Source organism: Microcaecilia unicolor, chromosome 8 (genome assembly GCF_901765095.1).
Source record: "Microcaecilia unicolor chromosome 8, aMicUni1.1, whole genome shotgun sequence".
Lineage (NCBI taxonomy): Eukaryota > Metazoa > Chordata > Amphibia > Gymnophiona > Siphonopidae > Microcaecilia > Microcaecilia unicolor.
Genome location: NC_044038.1, coordinates 164,945,565 through 164,963,672, shown reverse-complemented (window position 1 = coordinate 164,963,672; position 18,108 = coordinate 164,945,565). Strand labels below are relative to the sequence as shown.

Below are 18,108 nucleotides of genomic sequence, written 5' to 3'. Positions count from 1 at the left end.
CTCGGGTACCGACCCCCACGCATGGTGTCTTCAGTGCCTTGGGACTGACCATCGCCCAGACACATGTAAGTTGTGTCTTAGCTTGAAAAAGCGGACACAGGTGCCGAGACAAGCTCTTCGGGACCGTCTTTTCGGAGCTTCGTCCGGTTCCTCGGCGTCAACATCAGCACCGGGATGGCATCAACTTCAGGAGCGCAGGTAATGGCTGTCTGGAGACTATCACGCTGGGAGCAGTGAGCCGTCGAGTGGGTGTCCACCTGTCTTGACTCCTGTGGTGCAGGCCCACCGGGACCAACCACTCTCGGACCCAACCCCGAGGAGGTGTGTGGATTCCACGTCCTCGTTGGTACCGAGGACTATCGATGACGTCCATTGAGCGAAGGTGAACACGCATCGTCGTCAGTCTCCTTTCAAGCACGGTACTGGGAGCTCCGGGCCATCGAAGGATTCGGCACCCGTGAAGCATCGACGCCAGGAGGAATGCTCACCCTCCATTCAAGAGGTGTCGGTCTTCGGGCAGCCCGGTACCGCCTCCTCAACCTCCACAGGTTCTGATGCCGATTCTTGCACCAACCCCGCAGCTTTACTCTACAGCGACTCTGGACGAGCGCATCCGAGCCAATCTTCCAGATCTTCTGGAAGAGTTGCTGTGTCAGTCTGCTCCGATACCGGGGGGTGCTTGCGCCCTCCGTACCGTCGATGGAAGTGGCAGCGGGCTATCCGCCTGTGGTGAAGTCTCCTACGCCGATGCTGGCTGCAGCATTGGCCTCGGCTGCCACCCAGGTCGACTCCCCGTCGACATCGCTGAAGGGAGCTTCATCGCCGCCGGCATGGGAGTCGACTTCTCGACATCGCCATTGAGGACATGGCTCCTCGGCGTTGAGACGGGGCCCGGTTTCAGACTGCAGTTAAGGAACTCTTGTCCGATACCGATGACGATGCCTCGTGGGATGAAGGGAAAGATCCCAGGTATTTCTCTTCTGAGGAGTCTTGTGGTCTTCCCTCTGATCCTACTCCTTTTCCAGAAAGAAAGCTTTCTCCCCGGAGAGCCTTTCTTTCTCTTCATTTGTCCAGGAAATGTCTGTGGCTATTCCCTTCCCTGTGAGGATGAGCCTAGGACTGAGATGCTTGAGGTCCATGACTATCCTTTGCCACCTAAGGAGTCATCCACGGTTCCTTTGCTTAATGTGCTCAAGGAGACACTTATGCGGAACTGGATGAAACCACAAAGTAATCCCACCATTCCCAAGAAAGCAGAGTCCCAATATCGGATTCACGGAGAACCTGAGCTGATGAAGTCGCAGTTACCTCACAACACTATGGTTGTGGATTCCGCTCTGAAGAGAGCCAGGAGTTCTATAGACTTCGCCTCGGCGGCCCCCGGGGAGAGAATCTAGAACCCTGGACTCTTTTTGGGAGAAAGGCGTATCAGGCCTCTATGCTCGTGGCCAAAATTCAGTCTTACCCAGCTCTACACGAGCATTCACTTGAGGAACACAGTGAAGCAACTGGCGGACTTGGTTGATAAGCTCCCTCCGGAGCAGGCCTAGCCTTTTTAGGAGGTGGTCAGACAGCAGAAGGCATGTCGTAAATTCCTGTCCAGGGGTGCTTACGATTCTTTTGATGTTGCATCCATAACTGCTGCCCAAGTTATAGTGATGCACAGACTCTCATGGCTGCGTGCCTCTGACCTGGACAATCGAGACCAGCAGCGGATTGCGGATGTTCCTTGTGGGGGGGGGGGGGGGGGGATAATATTTTTGGTGAGAAAGTCGAACAAGTGGTTGATAGATCACTCAGCGGGAAACTGCTATGGGCAATCTCTCCCACCGGGCGCCTTCTGCTACTACCTCATCAGGTAGACTATTTTTCCGGGGAAGGAAGAATGCTCCCTATGCTTATAACAAGCGTAGGTACGATCCTCCTTCTCGACAGCCTTCTCAGGCTCATCCCCATCATGCTCATTCTCATCAACAGCGTGCGCCAAGGCAGGCCCCTGCAGCTCTCCAGCAAAAGCAAGGGACGGGCTTTTGACTGGTTCCAGTTGAGCATAGCCGCTGTAAAAGTGTCCGTGCCGGACGGCTTCCCAGTCGGAGGGAGGTTAAAATTTTTTCACCAAAGGTGGCCTCTCATAACCTCCGACCGGTGGGTTTTTCAAATAGTCTGTTTAGGATTCTCTCTCAAATTGATATCCAAACCTCCAAATTGCCCACCAGGAGCTCAGTCCTTAAGCTTCCAGCACAGGCAGGCACTTGCAGAGGAACTCTCCGCCCTTCTCAGCGCCAATGCAGTCGAGCCCATTCCACCAGGGCAAGAAGGGCTGGGATTCTATTCCAGATACTTCCTTGTGCAAAAGAAAACAGGGGGGATGTCCTTGACCTGAGGGCCCTGAACAAATTCCTAGTGCCACAAAAGTTCAGGATGGTTTCACTGGGCACCCTTCTTCCCATGATTCAGGAATACAATTGACTATGCTCCCTGGACTTAAGGATGCTTATACACACATCCCGATACTTCCGGCTCACAGGAGGTATCTTCGATTCCGTCTGGGAGCGCAGCACTTCCAGTATTGTGTGCTGCCCTTTGGTCTGGCGTCTGCGCCCAGGGTCTTCACAAAATGCCTGGCAGTAGTTGCAGCGTCGCTACGCAGACTGGGAGTGCATGTGTTCCCTTATCTCGACGATTGGCTGGTGAAGAACACCTCAGAGGCAGGAGCTCTGCAGTCCATGCAGATGACTATTCAACTGCTGGAGCTACTCGGGTTTGTAATAAATTACCCCAAGTCCCATCTTTTCACTGCTCAGAAACTGGAATTTATAGGAGCTCTTCTGTACTCACAGACGGCTCGTGCCCATCTTCCAGAAGCGAGAGCAGACAATCTTCTGTCTCTAGTTTCCAGGGCGTCTCAGCAGATCACAGCTCGGCAGATGTTGAGACTTCTAGGCCATATGGCCTCCACAGTCCATGTGACACCCATGGCCCGTCTTCACATGAGATCAGCTCAATGGACCCTAGCTTCTCAGTGGTATCAAGCTGCAGGGGATCTAGAGGATGCAATCCAGCTGTCCGCCAATTTTCACAATTCCCTTCTGTGGTGGACAATTCAATCCAATTTGACCTTGGGACGTCCATTTCAAATTCCTCAGCCACAAAAAGTGCTGACAACGGATGCATCCCTCCTGGGGTGGGGAGCTCATGTCGATGGGCTTCACGCTCAAGGACTTTGGTCTCTCCAGGAAAAGGGTCTTCAGCTCAATCTCCTGGAGTTGCGAGCGGTCTGGAACGCTCTAAAGGCTTTCAGAGATCAGCTGTCCAACCAACTTATCCAAATTCAGGCAATCAGGTTGCCATGTACTACATCAACAAGCAGGAGGGCACCGGATCTCGCCCCCTGTGTCGGGAAGCCGTCAGGATGTGGCTTTGGGTTCGCCGTTACGGCATGTTTCTCCAAGCCACTTATCTGGCAGGCGTAAACAACAGTCTGGCTGACAGATTGAACAGGGTAATGCAACCTCACGAGTGGTCGCTCAACTCGGGCATCGTACGCAAGATCTTCCGAGAGTGGAGCACCCCCTCGGTGGATCTTTTTGCCACTCAGGTCAATCACAAAGTCCCTCAGTTCTGTTCCAGACTTCAGGCCCACGACAGACTAGCGTCAGATGCCTTTCTCCTTTATTGGGGGAAGGCCTTCTGTATGCATATCCTCCCATACCTCTGGTGGGGAAGACTTTGCTGAAACTCAAGCAAGACAGCGGAACCATGATTTTGATTGCTCCCTTCTGGCCACATCAGATTTGATTCTCTCTTCTTCTGGAGTTGTCCTCCAAGGAACCCTGGAGATTGGACTATTTTCCAACCCTCATAACTCAGAACGAGGGGGCGCTTCTGCATCCCAACCTCCAGTCTCTGGCTCTCACGGCCTGGATGTTGAGAGCGTAGAATTTACTTCCTTGGGTCTCTCTGAGGGTCTCCCAGGTTTTGCTTGCTTCCAGGAAAAATTCCACGGAGGTGCTACTTTTTCAAATGGAGGAGGTTTGCCGTCTGGTGTGATAGCAAGGCCCTAGATCCTCGCTCTTGTCCTACACAGACCCTGCTTGAATACCTTCTACACTTGTCAGAGTCTGGTCTCAAGACCAACTCCATAAGAGTTCATCTTAGCACAATTAGTGCTTATCAACATGTAGAGGGTAAGCCTATCACTGGACAGCCTTTAGTTGTTCGCTTCATGAGAGGTTTGCTTTTGTCAAAGCCCCCTGTCAAACCTCCACCAGTGTCATGGGATCTCAACGTCGTTCTCACCCTGCTCATGAAGCCTCCTTTTGAGCCACTGAATTCCTGCTATCTGAAGTACTTGACCTGGAAGGTTATTTTCTTGGTGGCTGTTACTTCAGCTCGTAGAGTCAGTGAGCTCCAAGCCTTGGTCGTGCGTGCTCCTTATCTCAAGTTTCATCACAACAGAGTAGTTTGGTGTCGGAGTTCCATCTGAACCAGTCAATTGTCTTGCCAACATTTTTTCCCCGTCCTCATACCCGCCCTGCTGAACTTCAGTTGCACAGCTTGGACTGCAAGAGAGCAGTGGCCATTTATGTGGAGCAAACAAGTCCCTTAGACAGTCTGCCCAAATGTTTCTTTTGATCCCAACAGAAGGGGAGTCGCAGTCGGGAAACACACCATTTCCAGTTGGCTAGCAGATTGCATTTCCTTCACTTATGCCCAAGCTGGGCTGAATCTTGAGGGTCATGTCACGACTCATAGTGTTAGAGCCATGGCAGCGTCGGTGGCCCACTTGAAGTCAGCCACTATAGAATAGATTTGCGAGGCTGCGACGTGGTCATCAATCCACACATTCACATCTCACTACTGCCTCCAGCAGGATACCTGACTCGACAGTCGGTTTGGGCAGTCGGTACTGCAGAATCTGTTCGGGGTTTAGAATCCAACTCCACCCCCCTAGGCCCATTTTTTATTCTGTTCCAGGCTACATTCTCAGTTAAATGTTCTGGTTTGTAGGTCAATCCTTATGTCCTCGCCGTTGCGAGGCTCAATTGACATTTCTTGGTTGTTTTGAGTGAGCCTGGGTGCTAGGGGTACCCCAATCATGAGAACAAGCAGCCTGCTTGTCCTCGGAGAAAGCGAAAATACATACCTGTAGCAGGTATTCTCCGAGGACAGCAGGCTGATTGTTCTTACAAACCCGCCCACCTCCCCTTTGGAGGAGGAGGAGTTCTTTCAATTCTTGCTTTTGGATATAACTGAGCAGGTCTCTCGCGCGATGGGCGGGAAGACGGCTGTGCATGTGCAGTGCGCACACCCCGCGTGCCAGGAGGTTCTCTCAAAGCTTTGAAGATTTTTTGCTTTGAAAAATTCCGTTGTGTGGGCTGCCGTGGACGCCGACCCAATCGTGAGAACAATCAGCCTGCTGTCCTCTGAGAATACCTGCTACAGGTATGTATCTTCGCTTTACTTCAATACACTATACAATGGTCTGACTACAAAAGGCCTGCAGCAGCTCCAGTTGATTCAGAATGCAGCAGCAAGACTCATAGAAGGTTGCAAGCGACGTGACCACATCACACCATTTTTGCAAAAACTTCATTGGCTACCAGTACAATACAGGGGTAAATTTAAAACTCTGATCTTCAAGGCCCTGAAAGGAAATGGCCCTGAGTATAGGATGATTCTCCACACACCGCCAAGGACACTAAGGTCCTCCCAAGGACTTTCACTAACTACACCCTCTCCAAAAGTCATTACACGATGTGATACCCGCAAGCGAGCCTTCTCCGGAGTAGCCCCCACACTGGAATGCATTGCCTGAAAGGCTCCGCTTAACACAAGAGTACCTTTACTTCAGGAAGCAGCTGAAAGCTTGGCTCTTCAACCAAGCCTTTAATGGAAGAAGTAACTAACTTGTTAGTCTCACTCACACACACAAGGATTGACTCGGGCTGCACATACTGCAGCGGGACATGTTTATCCACTCCTACCCTAGCTGAGATAATATTTAACCATCTCTGTGACCTCACGTGCAACTTTCTTCAAATCAATCACCTTACTTTCTAATTCTTCCTACTTTCTTATTCATCTATATGTTACAACTTTGCCTTACCCTTCACTACCAATTATAATGTTCTATTATGTATTGTGTTGTCATTGCAAGTAGTATACCATATTCTATAACAACCTATTCCCAAGGATTAACGTATGTATTGACCCGGACCTCCAATGCTGCAATTTATTTATTTATCAAACTGACCTCAATACCTCCACCCCTGGTCTAACACCGATTGGTGAAACAGAACCTTTATATAAAGGATACCAGGGATTCTGTGGGGTTATTTCTTATCATGGGTCATGATTTAATTAATATTCAAAAATTCTACTTGTATTTTACCAATAAAAACTACTTTGTTTGCATTGGCTGACCTGAATCTACACATACTCTCACATCTTACATAAAAGTATCCTAACTACAATGTATAAACGGAGAACCCTTATCCCCATACCTTCATTTTCTATTACTCATGTCTGTCCACATTTTCCTTCCGTCCCATGAAAAAATGCACTTAACTGAATTAAATTCAATCTTCTCCAGCCGGCTGGTGCCTACTCATGAGCCCGTGAGGTTTGTGGTAGTACTTTCTCCGGTAGGTTGTTATAGAATATAGTAAACCAAGGTACCCAATTAAAGGAAAAGTAGTATACCATGCCATATTTTGTATTAATACTTGAATATTTTTACTGCTGTAATTGCCTATTGCCCATGTTTGATTTATTCTTACTGTACACCGCCTTGAGTAAATTACTTCAAAAAGGCGGTAAATAAATCCAAATAAATAAATCATTAGCTGTGATAGTATGATAAGAGTTCTTCAGGGTTGACTACAATGGTAAAAGTAAGTTGGTGCTGCTATTTTGAGTTTATTTAGGTGATATTGCTGTGTTTATGCATTCTCATGCCTTTGAAATATGGCAGTGTGCAAAAAACAATTATGCAAACAATTAAGTTTCTATAGGACAAAGCTAAATCTACCTGCAGACAACTCTTGAGCCTCTTTTTTACATCAAGAGGAAACATGCCATATGACGAATATCTACTGATATGCAGCTTTTTGTATATTTTTAAGCTATTACCGCTGATAGCTTATTCCAGAGAGATATCTGAAGCATGCTAACAAAACATTGTGGAGCATATGTTTGACTAGCTGTAGAAGATGCATAGTAATTATTTCTAGCAAGATCATTAAAAAAAAATTATAATTTTTTTGAAAGCAGAATGCGGTGGATCAAGCTTAATTATAATTTGTAAAGGACCTTGTACAAACTATTGCTATAGGTGAGCAGAATTGAACATGTCCAAACATACTTTAAGAGCACGTTAATATTACACGTTGGTAATTTCTGTATAAAAGATGTTATTTTATGTTACTATACTGCAGAACACTCCTTTTTTTCTTTAACGCAATGAGCATACAATGTGCAAAAATCAGATCATAATTGCTGTCTTCTGCTTCATATTAACTTTAGATGTATAAAGAACTGTTTTTTGAATTACAGCTTCGGTTTGTCATTTTGATCTTTCAGGGAAAGTTAGAAGTTTAAGTTCATCTCTATGGTCATTGACCCATTTGACAGCATTGCATGTTAGTGACAATTTCTTATCTCGCATTCCTCCGGACATTGCCAAGCTTCACAATTTAGTCTATTTGGACCTGTCTTCTAATAAAATTCGCAGTTTACCAGCAGAGCTTGGGAACATGGTATCACTCAGGTATGTGTGTTACACTTTTTCTTCTGATTGTGATTTTTGTTGTTGTTTTTTAAAGATACGTTAGCTTGCATTTTGTTTTAACTGTGGGCCAGATGTATTAAGCATTTTCCCCATAGACACAGAGAGCAATTCTATAAATAAAATATCCACTGTACCTGAATGTACACTAATAGGTTTGAGGCTTGTAGGATACACATAAGAAATTAAATAAATGAAATATGAGGGCACCTATTTAGGTCCTATTCTATCAAGAAACATAAGTATCTGAATATAACTGGTTAAATTCATGTGTGTGTTAATATAAGCCATGGAGCTGGTGTAAATATGCCTAGATGTGGAAGTACACACATAATAATATTCTATAACTTTTTGTTCAAGTGTGCTTCATGTCCACATTCCACTTAGACCCTGTCTATTTGAACCCACCTGCAAAGTATGTGTGTATCCATATTATTATTTACTCTCCTTATGGAATTATTGAGAATGTTTCTTTAGTATGTATGGTCACTAAATAATTTTGTGCCAGAGGGTATGTTTTTAACAGTATTAAGGAGTAATTTTATAACAGGATGCCTATGTAAGAAATCAAAAAGGAACCATTCAAGGCCAATGCTAACATGCCTTTTATAAAATAGGCACCCAGAGCCAGCCCCAGCAACGCATACATGCTAACCCACAAATTTTCACCAGCTCCAAAGAAGCTGCAAATTTGTGTGTACATGCCTATTTAAAAAAAAATATGAACATACATCATGCTTCCACCTCCTCTCTGCCCAAACTGTGCCTTGGAGGTGACATACAAGGAGGCTCGCTTCCATGCACATACTTTTTAAACACATATACTGTTGTACAACTTATATAAAAGCCCTCTTCAATGTAAAAAAAAAACAGGTTTTACATGCAGAAAAAAAATTAAGTACATTTGAAAGGGTTGTTTCTGTTAAATTGTGCCTTTTATGAAATCCAGTGGTTTTGATTATTTTCCAGCCCCCTGATTTCCACCCCAAACTTTGTAGCATCTTCCTTCTGTTCCAGTTCTATCATGGGTGTGATTATTTCCCCCACCCCCCACTTACTGTAGTTGGCCCTCTAATGAAGGGATTCTGACTATGGTTCCCAATAGAAATTGGTAGAAGCATTCCTGTGAGCTAGTCTGTCTAAGTTGTTCTTGAGGAGTTGCTGGGTTCTTTCTTTTTTTTGTCCCCAGCCCCTGCCAGGCCTGGGAATTGAACATAGGAAAAAAAATTACTGTTAGCCTGACTCTAGTTAGAAATATTTTTCTAAAAGTAATATACACCCCCAGTTCTGCATCTTGATCTTTTAAAATTGTTAATGCATGAACATTAAATGTTCCACATTGTTAAACTGTAAAATATTGTATATTAAGGTACCTTGTGCCATCTTCTAAATTCCCTATGGCATGATCATTATTTTAGTTTTGCATATTTTCCTCCAGACCAGTCCAGATGAATGGGTTGTGCCTCTCTACCAGCAGATGGAGGTAGAGAATAAACTTTTGAGTTCAACCCTTATAGGACACCATGCAGCCAGTTTCTCTGTCTCCAGCAGATATACAGTGGGGGAAATAAGTATTTGATCCCTTGCTGATTTTGTAAGTTTGCCCACTGACAAAGACATGAGCAGCCCATAATTGAAGGGTAGGTTATTGGTAACAGTGAGAGATAGCACATCACAAATTAAATCCGGAAAATCACATTGTGGAAAGTATATGAATTTATTTGCATTCTGCAGAGGGAAATAAGTATTTAATCCCTCTGGCAAACAAGACCTAATACTTGGTGGCAAAACCCTTGTTGGCAAGCACAGCGGTCAGACGTCTTCTGTAGTTGATGATGAGGTTTGCACACATGTCAGGAGGAATTTTGGTCCACTCCTCTTTGCAGATCATCTCTAAATCATTAAGAGTTCTGGGCTGTCGCTTGGCAACTCGCAGCTTCAGCTCCCTCCATAAGTTTTCAATGGGATTAAGGTCTGGTGACTGGCTAGGGCACTCCATGACCCTAATGTGCTTCTTCCTGAGCCACTCCTTTGTTGCCTTGGCTGTATGTTTTGGGTCATTGTCGTGCTGGAAGACCCAGCCACGACCCATTTTTAAGGCCCTGGCGGAGGGAAGGAGGTTGTCACTCAGAATTGTACGGTACATGGCCCCATCCATTCTCCCATTGATGCGGTGAAGTAGTCCTGTGCCCTTAGCAGAGAAACACCCCCAAAACATAACATTTCCACCTCCATGCTTGACAGTGGGGACGGTGTTCTTTGGGTCATAGGCAGCATTTCTCTTCCTCCAAACATGGCGAGTTGAGTTCATGCCAAAGAGCTCAATTTTTGTCTCATCTGACCACAGCACCTTCTCCCAATCATTCTCGGCATCATCCAGGTGTTCACTGGCAAACTTCAGACGGGCCGTCACATGTGCCTTCCGGAGCAGGGGGACCTTGCGGGCACTGCAGGATTGCAATCCGTTATGTCGTAATGTGTTACCAATGGTTTTCATGGTGACAGTGGTCCCAGCTGCCTTGAGATCATTGACAAGTTCCCCCCTTGTAGTTGTAGGCTGATTTCTAACCTTCCTCATGATCAAGGATACCCCACGAGGTGAGATTTTGCGTGGAGCCCCAGATCTTTGTCGATTGACAGTCATTTTGTACTTCTTCAATTTTCTTACTATGGCACCAACAGTTGTCTCCTTCTCGCCCAGCGTCTTACTGATGGTTTTGTAGCCCATTCCAGCCTTGTGCAGGTGTATGATCTTGTCCCTGACATCCTTAGACAGCTCCTTGCTCTTGGCCATTTTGTAGAGGTTAGAGTCTGACTGATTCACTGAGTCTGTGGACAGGTGTCTTTCATACAGGTGACCATTGCCGACAGCTGTCTGTCATGCAGGTAACGAGTTGATTTGGAGCATCTACCTGGTCTGTAGGGGCCAGATCTCTTACTGGTTGGTGGGGGATCAAATACTTATTTCCCTCTGCAGAATGCAAATAAATTCATATACTTTCCACAATGTGATTTTCCGGATTTAATTTGTGATGTGCTATCTCTCACTGTTACCAATAACCTACCCTTCAATTATGGGCTGCTCATGTCTTTGTCAGTGGGCAAACTTACAAAATCAGCAAGGGATCAAATACTTATTTCCCCCACTGTAGATGGGTCAGTCAGCAGCATCAGATTTGATCTGGGACTTGCTCCTGGGCCCAGTTAAAGATCTGAGTACACAGTTGAGGTTAAACAGTTGAAATATCCTAGCTTACCTTTCCGTATGCCCTAAGGAAATATTTGGGGGAGTTCAGATCCCTTTCCCACTCCAGACATCCCTATTGCTGCTTTAAATTTTGGAGGAAGAACTGGCTGTCATATGTGCCGTTGGGGCTCCCATATACCCCCCCCCCCCCCCCCACACACACACACTTAATTGGAGGGAGGGAAGGAGGAAACTAATGAGGTACATTGAAGCATTTTGGAGAGGTTTAGTTGTAGGAGGTGAAGAAGCTTCAGCACGGTGGGCAGAAGAAGGATCTCCTGCACTGGATTAGAAGACCTTGTTTTGGGGAGCTGTGCTGGGAGTGCTGTTACAAACAGCAGCACTAGCAGATCATGCTGAGAACAGCATAATAGCAGCAGATTGCGCCAAGAAATGGCATTTCAGGCAAACCATGACAGCATTCTGTAGGGGAGAGTAGTTTTGACACCTTCCTGAAATGGCAGCACCATCAAGAGAAGGAAATGCAAGCAGCCAGCAGTATCAGCACTGGGAGGTGCAGGTTAACTGATAGACCTACTGCCATAGGGAGGGCCTTATTTCTTAGAGCAGTCACTGAGTTAGAGATGAGTCTAGGGTTCCAGGCAGTGACTTGGTGCAATCTCATGTAGGTCTCCATCAGAGGATTTGTGTTGGTGATATTGGTCTGGTGGCTCTGGTACCTCCAGATTGTGATGACAGATAAGAATTTGAAGAGCTGCTTTAGTCTATGGAATTTGCCAGTGAAATAGTCCTTGTTGTGATTATTCAGAAATCTAAGTATTGGGCCATTGTGGTCTCCAGGCCAGGATCCAGCAAGGCAGGTTTCTTCAAAGCTTGTTTTCACCCACACAAGGGATATTTTCTTGGCCTACCTAGTTTTCAGCAAAGCTGCATTACTTTGTTCCACTGTGCTTTCTGGTAATAAGGAGGCAAAATAGTTCTTCCCCAGATGACAAATGCTTCTAACCCAGAGGGCACTGGTTTGAGACAGGTTGTGTCCTGGTGACTGTTAATGACACTACAAAATTACCCATTGTTGGGCTAAGGGGCCCCTCCTTGGACTTTATCCAGTTTCAGAGAGTTCTGAATAATGTCAGCCTTCCAGGATTTGACAAGTTTCTCAGTCAAAGATACATGGTTGAATTTCCATCATGTCCCCATAATAAATGTTCCCTCTAAGCTGAGCAGGAGTCCTTCAACTGCGTTGCTGCCAGTTGGGGGGGGGGGGGGTGCTTAAATATAAAATGTTTGTCACTAGAGGGGGGCAGAGCTTGCCTGTCCCTCACTAATGAAAATGAGTGAAATATCACCCCCCTCTGGCATGACTGTAGGTGGAGGACTCCCACTCAGCTTAGAAGGAACAGTGCTCAGAATGCTGTTGTCTTTGCCCGGATTTGGCTGTGTTGACGACTACATTTCAACCGCTGGAGAGGATTCTTTTAAAGAATGGTGTTAGGTGTTTTTTGTCAAAGGGTGAGTGGAGTGGTGGCAACTAGTCTTCTCCTCCCTTCATATAGATGATGTAGTTCCTCTCTGTCTTGGCATGAGGAGCATAAACTGAATGCATAGTTTCTTTGGTGGGAAACTTATGCTTGATGAGGAAGCTGGCTATTAGGTCCTGTGTTACTTTAGCCAAGATGTTACTAGGTTGGGTGTCCGTGAAAGTGCAGGGCATGGCATTTCAGCTTGGCTGTGGCTCTTGAGCCTTCATGCCGTGGTAGCGGCAGCAATTTGAGAAGTGAGTTCAAATGGGACCTATCTCTGAGTTGGACTATTTTGCAGACCACTTCAGCCCTTAAAGACTGTGCCATTTTCAGGGCTAAATTGAATCCTGTTGTGAGGGCCATTTTCAGGTTCTGCGGTCGGTGGCTCCATGTACAGGGGCACATTTGAGTCTGCTTTGGAAGCCTCTCTTTTGGTGTGTGTTGGCATGGGGATGGAGTAGGGTGTCGGGCTTCCTTGGGCTGCGGAGGCCAGAGTAGTTTGGGGGCCATAGACTAGTGCTAAGCTCAGGTTTAGAGCTGGAAGTCCCCAGTAGATATAGGAGAGCAGCAGTCATCAGGCTGGCTGATTTGAGAAGTCTTCCAGAGGCTAGTGGCACAAGGCCGGTGGTCCTTGTCAGAGACTAGGAGGCTGGGACTTTGGATGGTTTGGAGAGTCATTTGGATGGCTCTGTGGGCCTCAAGGCCATAGTTCAGAAGCAGGCTGTCATGTTTTCTCTAGTGCACCTTTGGGGTTTAGATCTTCAGTAGGAAGGCACGTGTAGGTTGCAAGGGACTTACCAAAGGCTCCAGGTGGTTCTTGTCTGGTATTGTCTTTGGCATGTATTGCAAGGGCTCCATTAGTCCTCTGGTACTCTGAGCAGATGCCTCCTGAGCTTGAGAGAATGAAAGTGATCGACTGGCTTTGTCTCATGCTTGGCTGGATTCTCTAACCTTGATCCTATTGGACTTGGGCTGAAGTGCGCAGAATCCTACTTTACAAAACAAACAAAAAAAGAGTAGCGTTTGTCCTTCCAACCCTAACCCTAAGCCCGCAAATAGGTGGGAAAATGTGGGATACAAATGCAATAAAATAAATAAATAAACCAGGTTCTTTGGTGACCTCCTGCAAAGGTTTCTCTGGCCTTGTTACAGTAGCTTTCCTGGAGGCCTGATTCTCCTTTTGGTTTAGTCCTGGTGACTCAGATTGGGTCTAAGACTGTTTTCTCTGGATTGGCAGGGCAGGCTGTGGTGCTTGAGTTTTGTCAGGCTCAAAGTAGGAGGATTGGTGACTCCTGCTGGGAAGGTATAGCCTGGGGTATAGAACTTACCTTCCTCCCTAGATGGAAAGGCCTTTTCTCTTAAGAATCAGGGCGAGAAACCTCAACACTTTCAAGCCTCTATAACTGTACCTTTTTGCCTTTGAACAGGAGAATTTGAGCAATCCCTGGCTATACATTCATACTGAAGACAAGTGGCAGGGCTAGCCAGTTTTCAAGGGTGTGTGGTGAGCACCCCTTGTTGTAATCTGATGATTTCAGTTTTCTGACTGAGGAGTCAATGGGGAACCTATGCTGCCCTGCAGTGGCAGAAGGAAGTAAGTCCCTGTATGCTCAAAAATAAGTGCCTTTCTGTAATCTAGGTAGTGTGTCCCATCATGATGTATATTGCACTTCTGCTTAGCCCCTTTAGAAGTATTTTATGTGTTTGGTTGTAATCCACTATGCATATTGTGTTTAATTTAATTGTGTATGTTTGGTTGTAACCTGCTGTGAATACCAGAATAGTATCCATTAAGTTTTTTTTTTAAAATTATAATTATTATTTAGTAATCCCCCAATATTTCAGAGGCAAAAGATAGTAAGTTCATTGCAGAGATATCAAACAAAACATGTCTTCCCCCACCACCAATTTTCCCATAAATCAGCCAGATTGCACCTACTGTATTTTTAATAATTGCCTGGACTATTATTAGAAACACTGGGTTTTTTGACGTCTAGGGTGTGCTTTATTGGAGGCACTTCAATTTTTTAGGAAGCCTGGTTCCACCCTCCAACCTTTACTGTGCACTGTCTCTAACCGACCTCAACAACAACACCCCTCAGTCTGCAGTGCATGGCCAGTACCCACTACACTATAAACGGCTTGCGGCATTAACAATTTATTTGCAGTTTTGTACTTTTTTTTTTTTTTTTTTTTTACACCAGTGTGCCTTTTGGATTGGCACTGCATGGCTCCACAGAAGTACAGTAGTAGCCTGGAGATGTGGCAGCAAGCAATTGCTGGTCTGTGTCTGCATTGCGGGCACTGATTCACTGTGGCTCATGGCTGTGTCAGGCTGTGCTGTGGCAGGTCTGGACTGGCAATGATTGACACAGGTTAGCTGACTGGCTAGCTCGCTGTCTCTGCTGATAAAGCCTGCATTTGCAGAAATGAAGTTACATCAACAGGACCACTAGCTGAGGTCCCATGGCTAGCTGGAGCCCAGAAGAGGAAGGACCTTGGAATTTAAAGCAATGAGCGCCTTGTAAGTAAAATAAATAAAAATTAGCCTACGGGGAGGAGGGGACAAGGGAGAAGGAGGAACTTAAGGGAGAGAGGAGAGAAGAGGGAGGGTCTACTCTAGGCTGAGCTGACTGTGAGTGGCGAGTGACCTGACTGACTCCCAAGTTGGATTTACGTTGGGGCACTGAGGGCAGGCTAGTGTCATCACCAGCGAGCAGCTGTACTGTGCTGTCAATTTGAAAAACTGACTGGGTCAGCTGAATACAGGCCAGTTGGCAACCCTAGGCCAGCACCATGATCTTGACAAAAGGTAAGAAGAAGATATCTGTTCAATTTGATGGGGGTGGGGTGGGGTGAGCAGTGTTGTAGACTGTGGTTCTCGTCTTTCCCCCCCCACCCCCCCCCCCCCACCCACCCACCCAGAGCTCAGGCTCGCAAGAATTTGTTCTCCATCTGCTGGTAGAGGGGCATGACTCATTCATCTGGACTGGTCTGGTATGACTCAAGGAAAGAAAATCAGCAGATAACAAAATTTTCCTTCACTTGCAGCATACACATCTGCATATTTAGGCTTCTTGGAGGTGATACCAGAAAACTTGTATACATTTATGCAGGGGCTTATGCTAAAGTAGAAAGGATACAGTACAACCCTTTTTTTTAATATAGAGAATTTCTCTGTTATAGTGAAAATGTATTTGAGACTTTATAAGCGGTATGGTTTCTGTTAAATATATGTCAGCAACTTAAGAATTGCACCAAGTAAAGTGTATGCATTATTTTTAAATCACATCTTCCATATCATCAAGCTGATCAATCCATAGACTGGTGGGTTGTGTCCATCTACCAGCAGGTGGAGATAGAGAGCAAACTTTTGCCTCCCTATATGTGGTCATGTGCTGCCGGAAACTCCTCAGTATGTTCTCTATCTCAGCAGGTGGTGGTCACACACAGCAGCAGCTCTGCTAAGGCCTCCAAGCCTAATTTTTAGGTTTTGTTGAGTGCCTGGGGTTGAGGGCTCTTCTTGAGCAAGTGCAAACCTGATGGCGCCAGGTCCCTCCTTTTCTCCCCCCTCCCGCTGGCTCCGTTTAAAAAAAAAAAAAAATTTTGAACGTCCTTAAAGGCGTTTATTTCGACTTTTATTTAAACGTTTATTGCAGCTACTCACTGGGACACCAGGTCGTTACAGCTCGGAGCGGACAGCAGGTAATTTTTACCTTTTATAGCGGGCAGGGGGTTCCCCGATTGGTCTCCACGTGGCCCATGGCGTCGGAGGGCGAGGGCGCAAAGAGTCGCTCCCCGGATCGCGTGTGCGCTTCCAGAGGGGATGCGGGGGTCTTAGTCTGATTCGCCCTTGTTGGGTGACAGTTTCGTGACCGATGAGTGTCCCGGTCCTTCCTCCGGTGTGGCGGTTTTTCCCGCCATAAACGCCCATCCCCCGCGGCTCGCCTCCGCCATATTGGTCGGCCACGCGGCTCGGACAGCTTCTTCTTGGGCCGCCCTTGAGGTGGGAGACATTGATGCCATGAACGCCCTTAATTTGGGCGACGGCACAGAAGCGGCTAAAGTTAAGCGCCGTTCTTCCCGCGCGGCTCCTTCGCGGAGTGTCGCGCCGGACGCCATCTTGGATGCGCAGCATGTCTCTCCCCCGCTCTTGCGAGCGCCGGTTGAGGGTGCGTCTAGGGCTGTAGCCCAGGCTGCGGAAGTGCACAGTCTGGGGGGTTTCTCCCCCGAGTTTGTTTTGCTGCTGCATCAGGCCTTCCTTATGCAAAACGCTGCCCCTGCTCCCTCGTCTGGCAAAGAGGTTGAGGCCCCCGGAGGTAAACGCCCTCGGGTTGATTCCCAGGCCTTGGAGGACTTTGTCTCCTCCGATGTAGATGAGGGCAGCGTATCTGAGTTCTCCCAACGGTCCTTTGCGGATTCCTTGGAGGAGACGGATCCCCGCTCGGATGGAGCGGATGACCCCTCTGCAGCGCGGCTCTTTAGCTCAGAGGATTTGCCCAACCTGTTAGTGCAGGCCATGGGCATTTTGAAGATTTCCTCTCCGGAGGACGTCTCTCCCTCAGCCCCTGTTGGCTCTGCCATTATGCTGGGGACGAAGCGCCCGCCTAGAACCTTCCACGTGCATGATGCCATGCACACCTTAATTTCGGCTCAATGGGATGTTCCGGAAGCGAGCCTTAAAGTGGCTAGGGCTATGTCCCGCCTCTATCCTTTGCCTGAAAGTGAACGTGAGGCCTATCTGTGGCCTACCGTGGATTCTTTAATCACTGCGGTGACTAAGAAAACGGCGTTGCCGGTGGAAGGTGGCACGGCCCTAAAGGACGCCCAAGACAGAAGATTGGAGGCGGCCTTAAGGTCGTCCTTTGAGGCGGCTGCTTTAAGTTTGCAGGCCTCAGTTTGCGGCTCCTATGTGGCCAGGGCGTGCCTGACTTTGGTGCAGCGGGCTTCCCCCTCGGATCATTCCTTGAGGGCTGATTGGCCGGCCCTGGAATCGGGCTTGGCCTATTTGGCAGACTTGCTGTATGATGTCTTGAGGGCCTCAGCTAAAGGCATGGCTCAGACAATCTCTGCGCGGCGGTGGCTTTGGCTGAAGCATTGGTCTGCTGACCACGCCTCTAAATCCCGCCTAGCGAAATTGCCTTTTAAAGGCAAGCTGCTCTTTGGGGTCGAGCTGGACAAAATTGTGACCGATCTCGGCACGTCTAAGGGCAAGAAGTTACCAGAGGTCAGGGCTCGGGCTAGTACTCGTCCCGGTACCTCCAGAGGACGGTTTCAGGAAGCCCGTCGGTACCACCCGGGCAAGTCGGGCTCTTCTGCCTCCTCTTCCTTCAAGAGGAACTTCTCCCCCAAGCAGCATTCCTTTCGCAGAGACCGCCGTCCCGGAGGTGCTCCCTCCTGTCCTCCCCCAGGGTCTCGTACCCAATGACGGGGCCTGGGTCCACACCCCAGTGCAGATTGGAGGACGGCTGTCCTCGTTTCTGGGCGAGTGGACCACAATAACTTCAGACGCTTGGGTGCTGGAAGTCATCAAAGACGGCTACAAGCTAGAGTTCTGCCGACCCTTAAGAGACGGGTTTGTACTCTCT

General features: G+C 47.4%; 1 protein-coding gene across 3 annotated transcripts in view; it reads left to right on the top strand.

The window, feature by feature from the left end:
• CNOT6 (CCR4-NOT transcription complex subunit 6) overlaps window positions 1-18,108 on the top strand; it is a 119,444-nt gene that overhangs the window by 46,769 nt on the left and 54,567 nt on the right. For all 3 annotated transcript variants that reach the window (XM_030210959.1, XM_030210958.1, XM_030210960.1), the window contains exon 3: window positions 7,585-7,771. In XM_030210959.1, coding sequence (XP_030066819.1) covers window positions 7,585-7,771 — 187 coding nt within the window. The remainder of the gene's footprint in view (window positions 1-7,584; window positions 7,772-18,108) is intronic.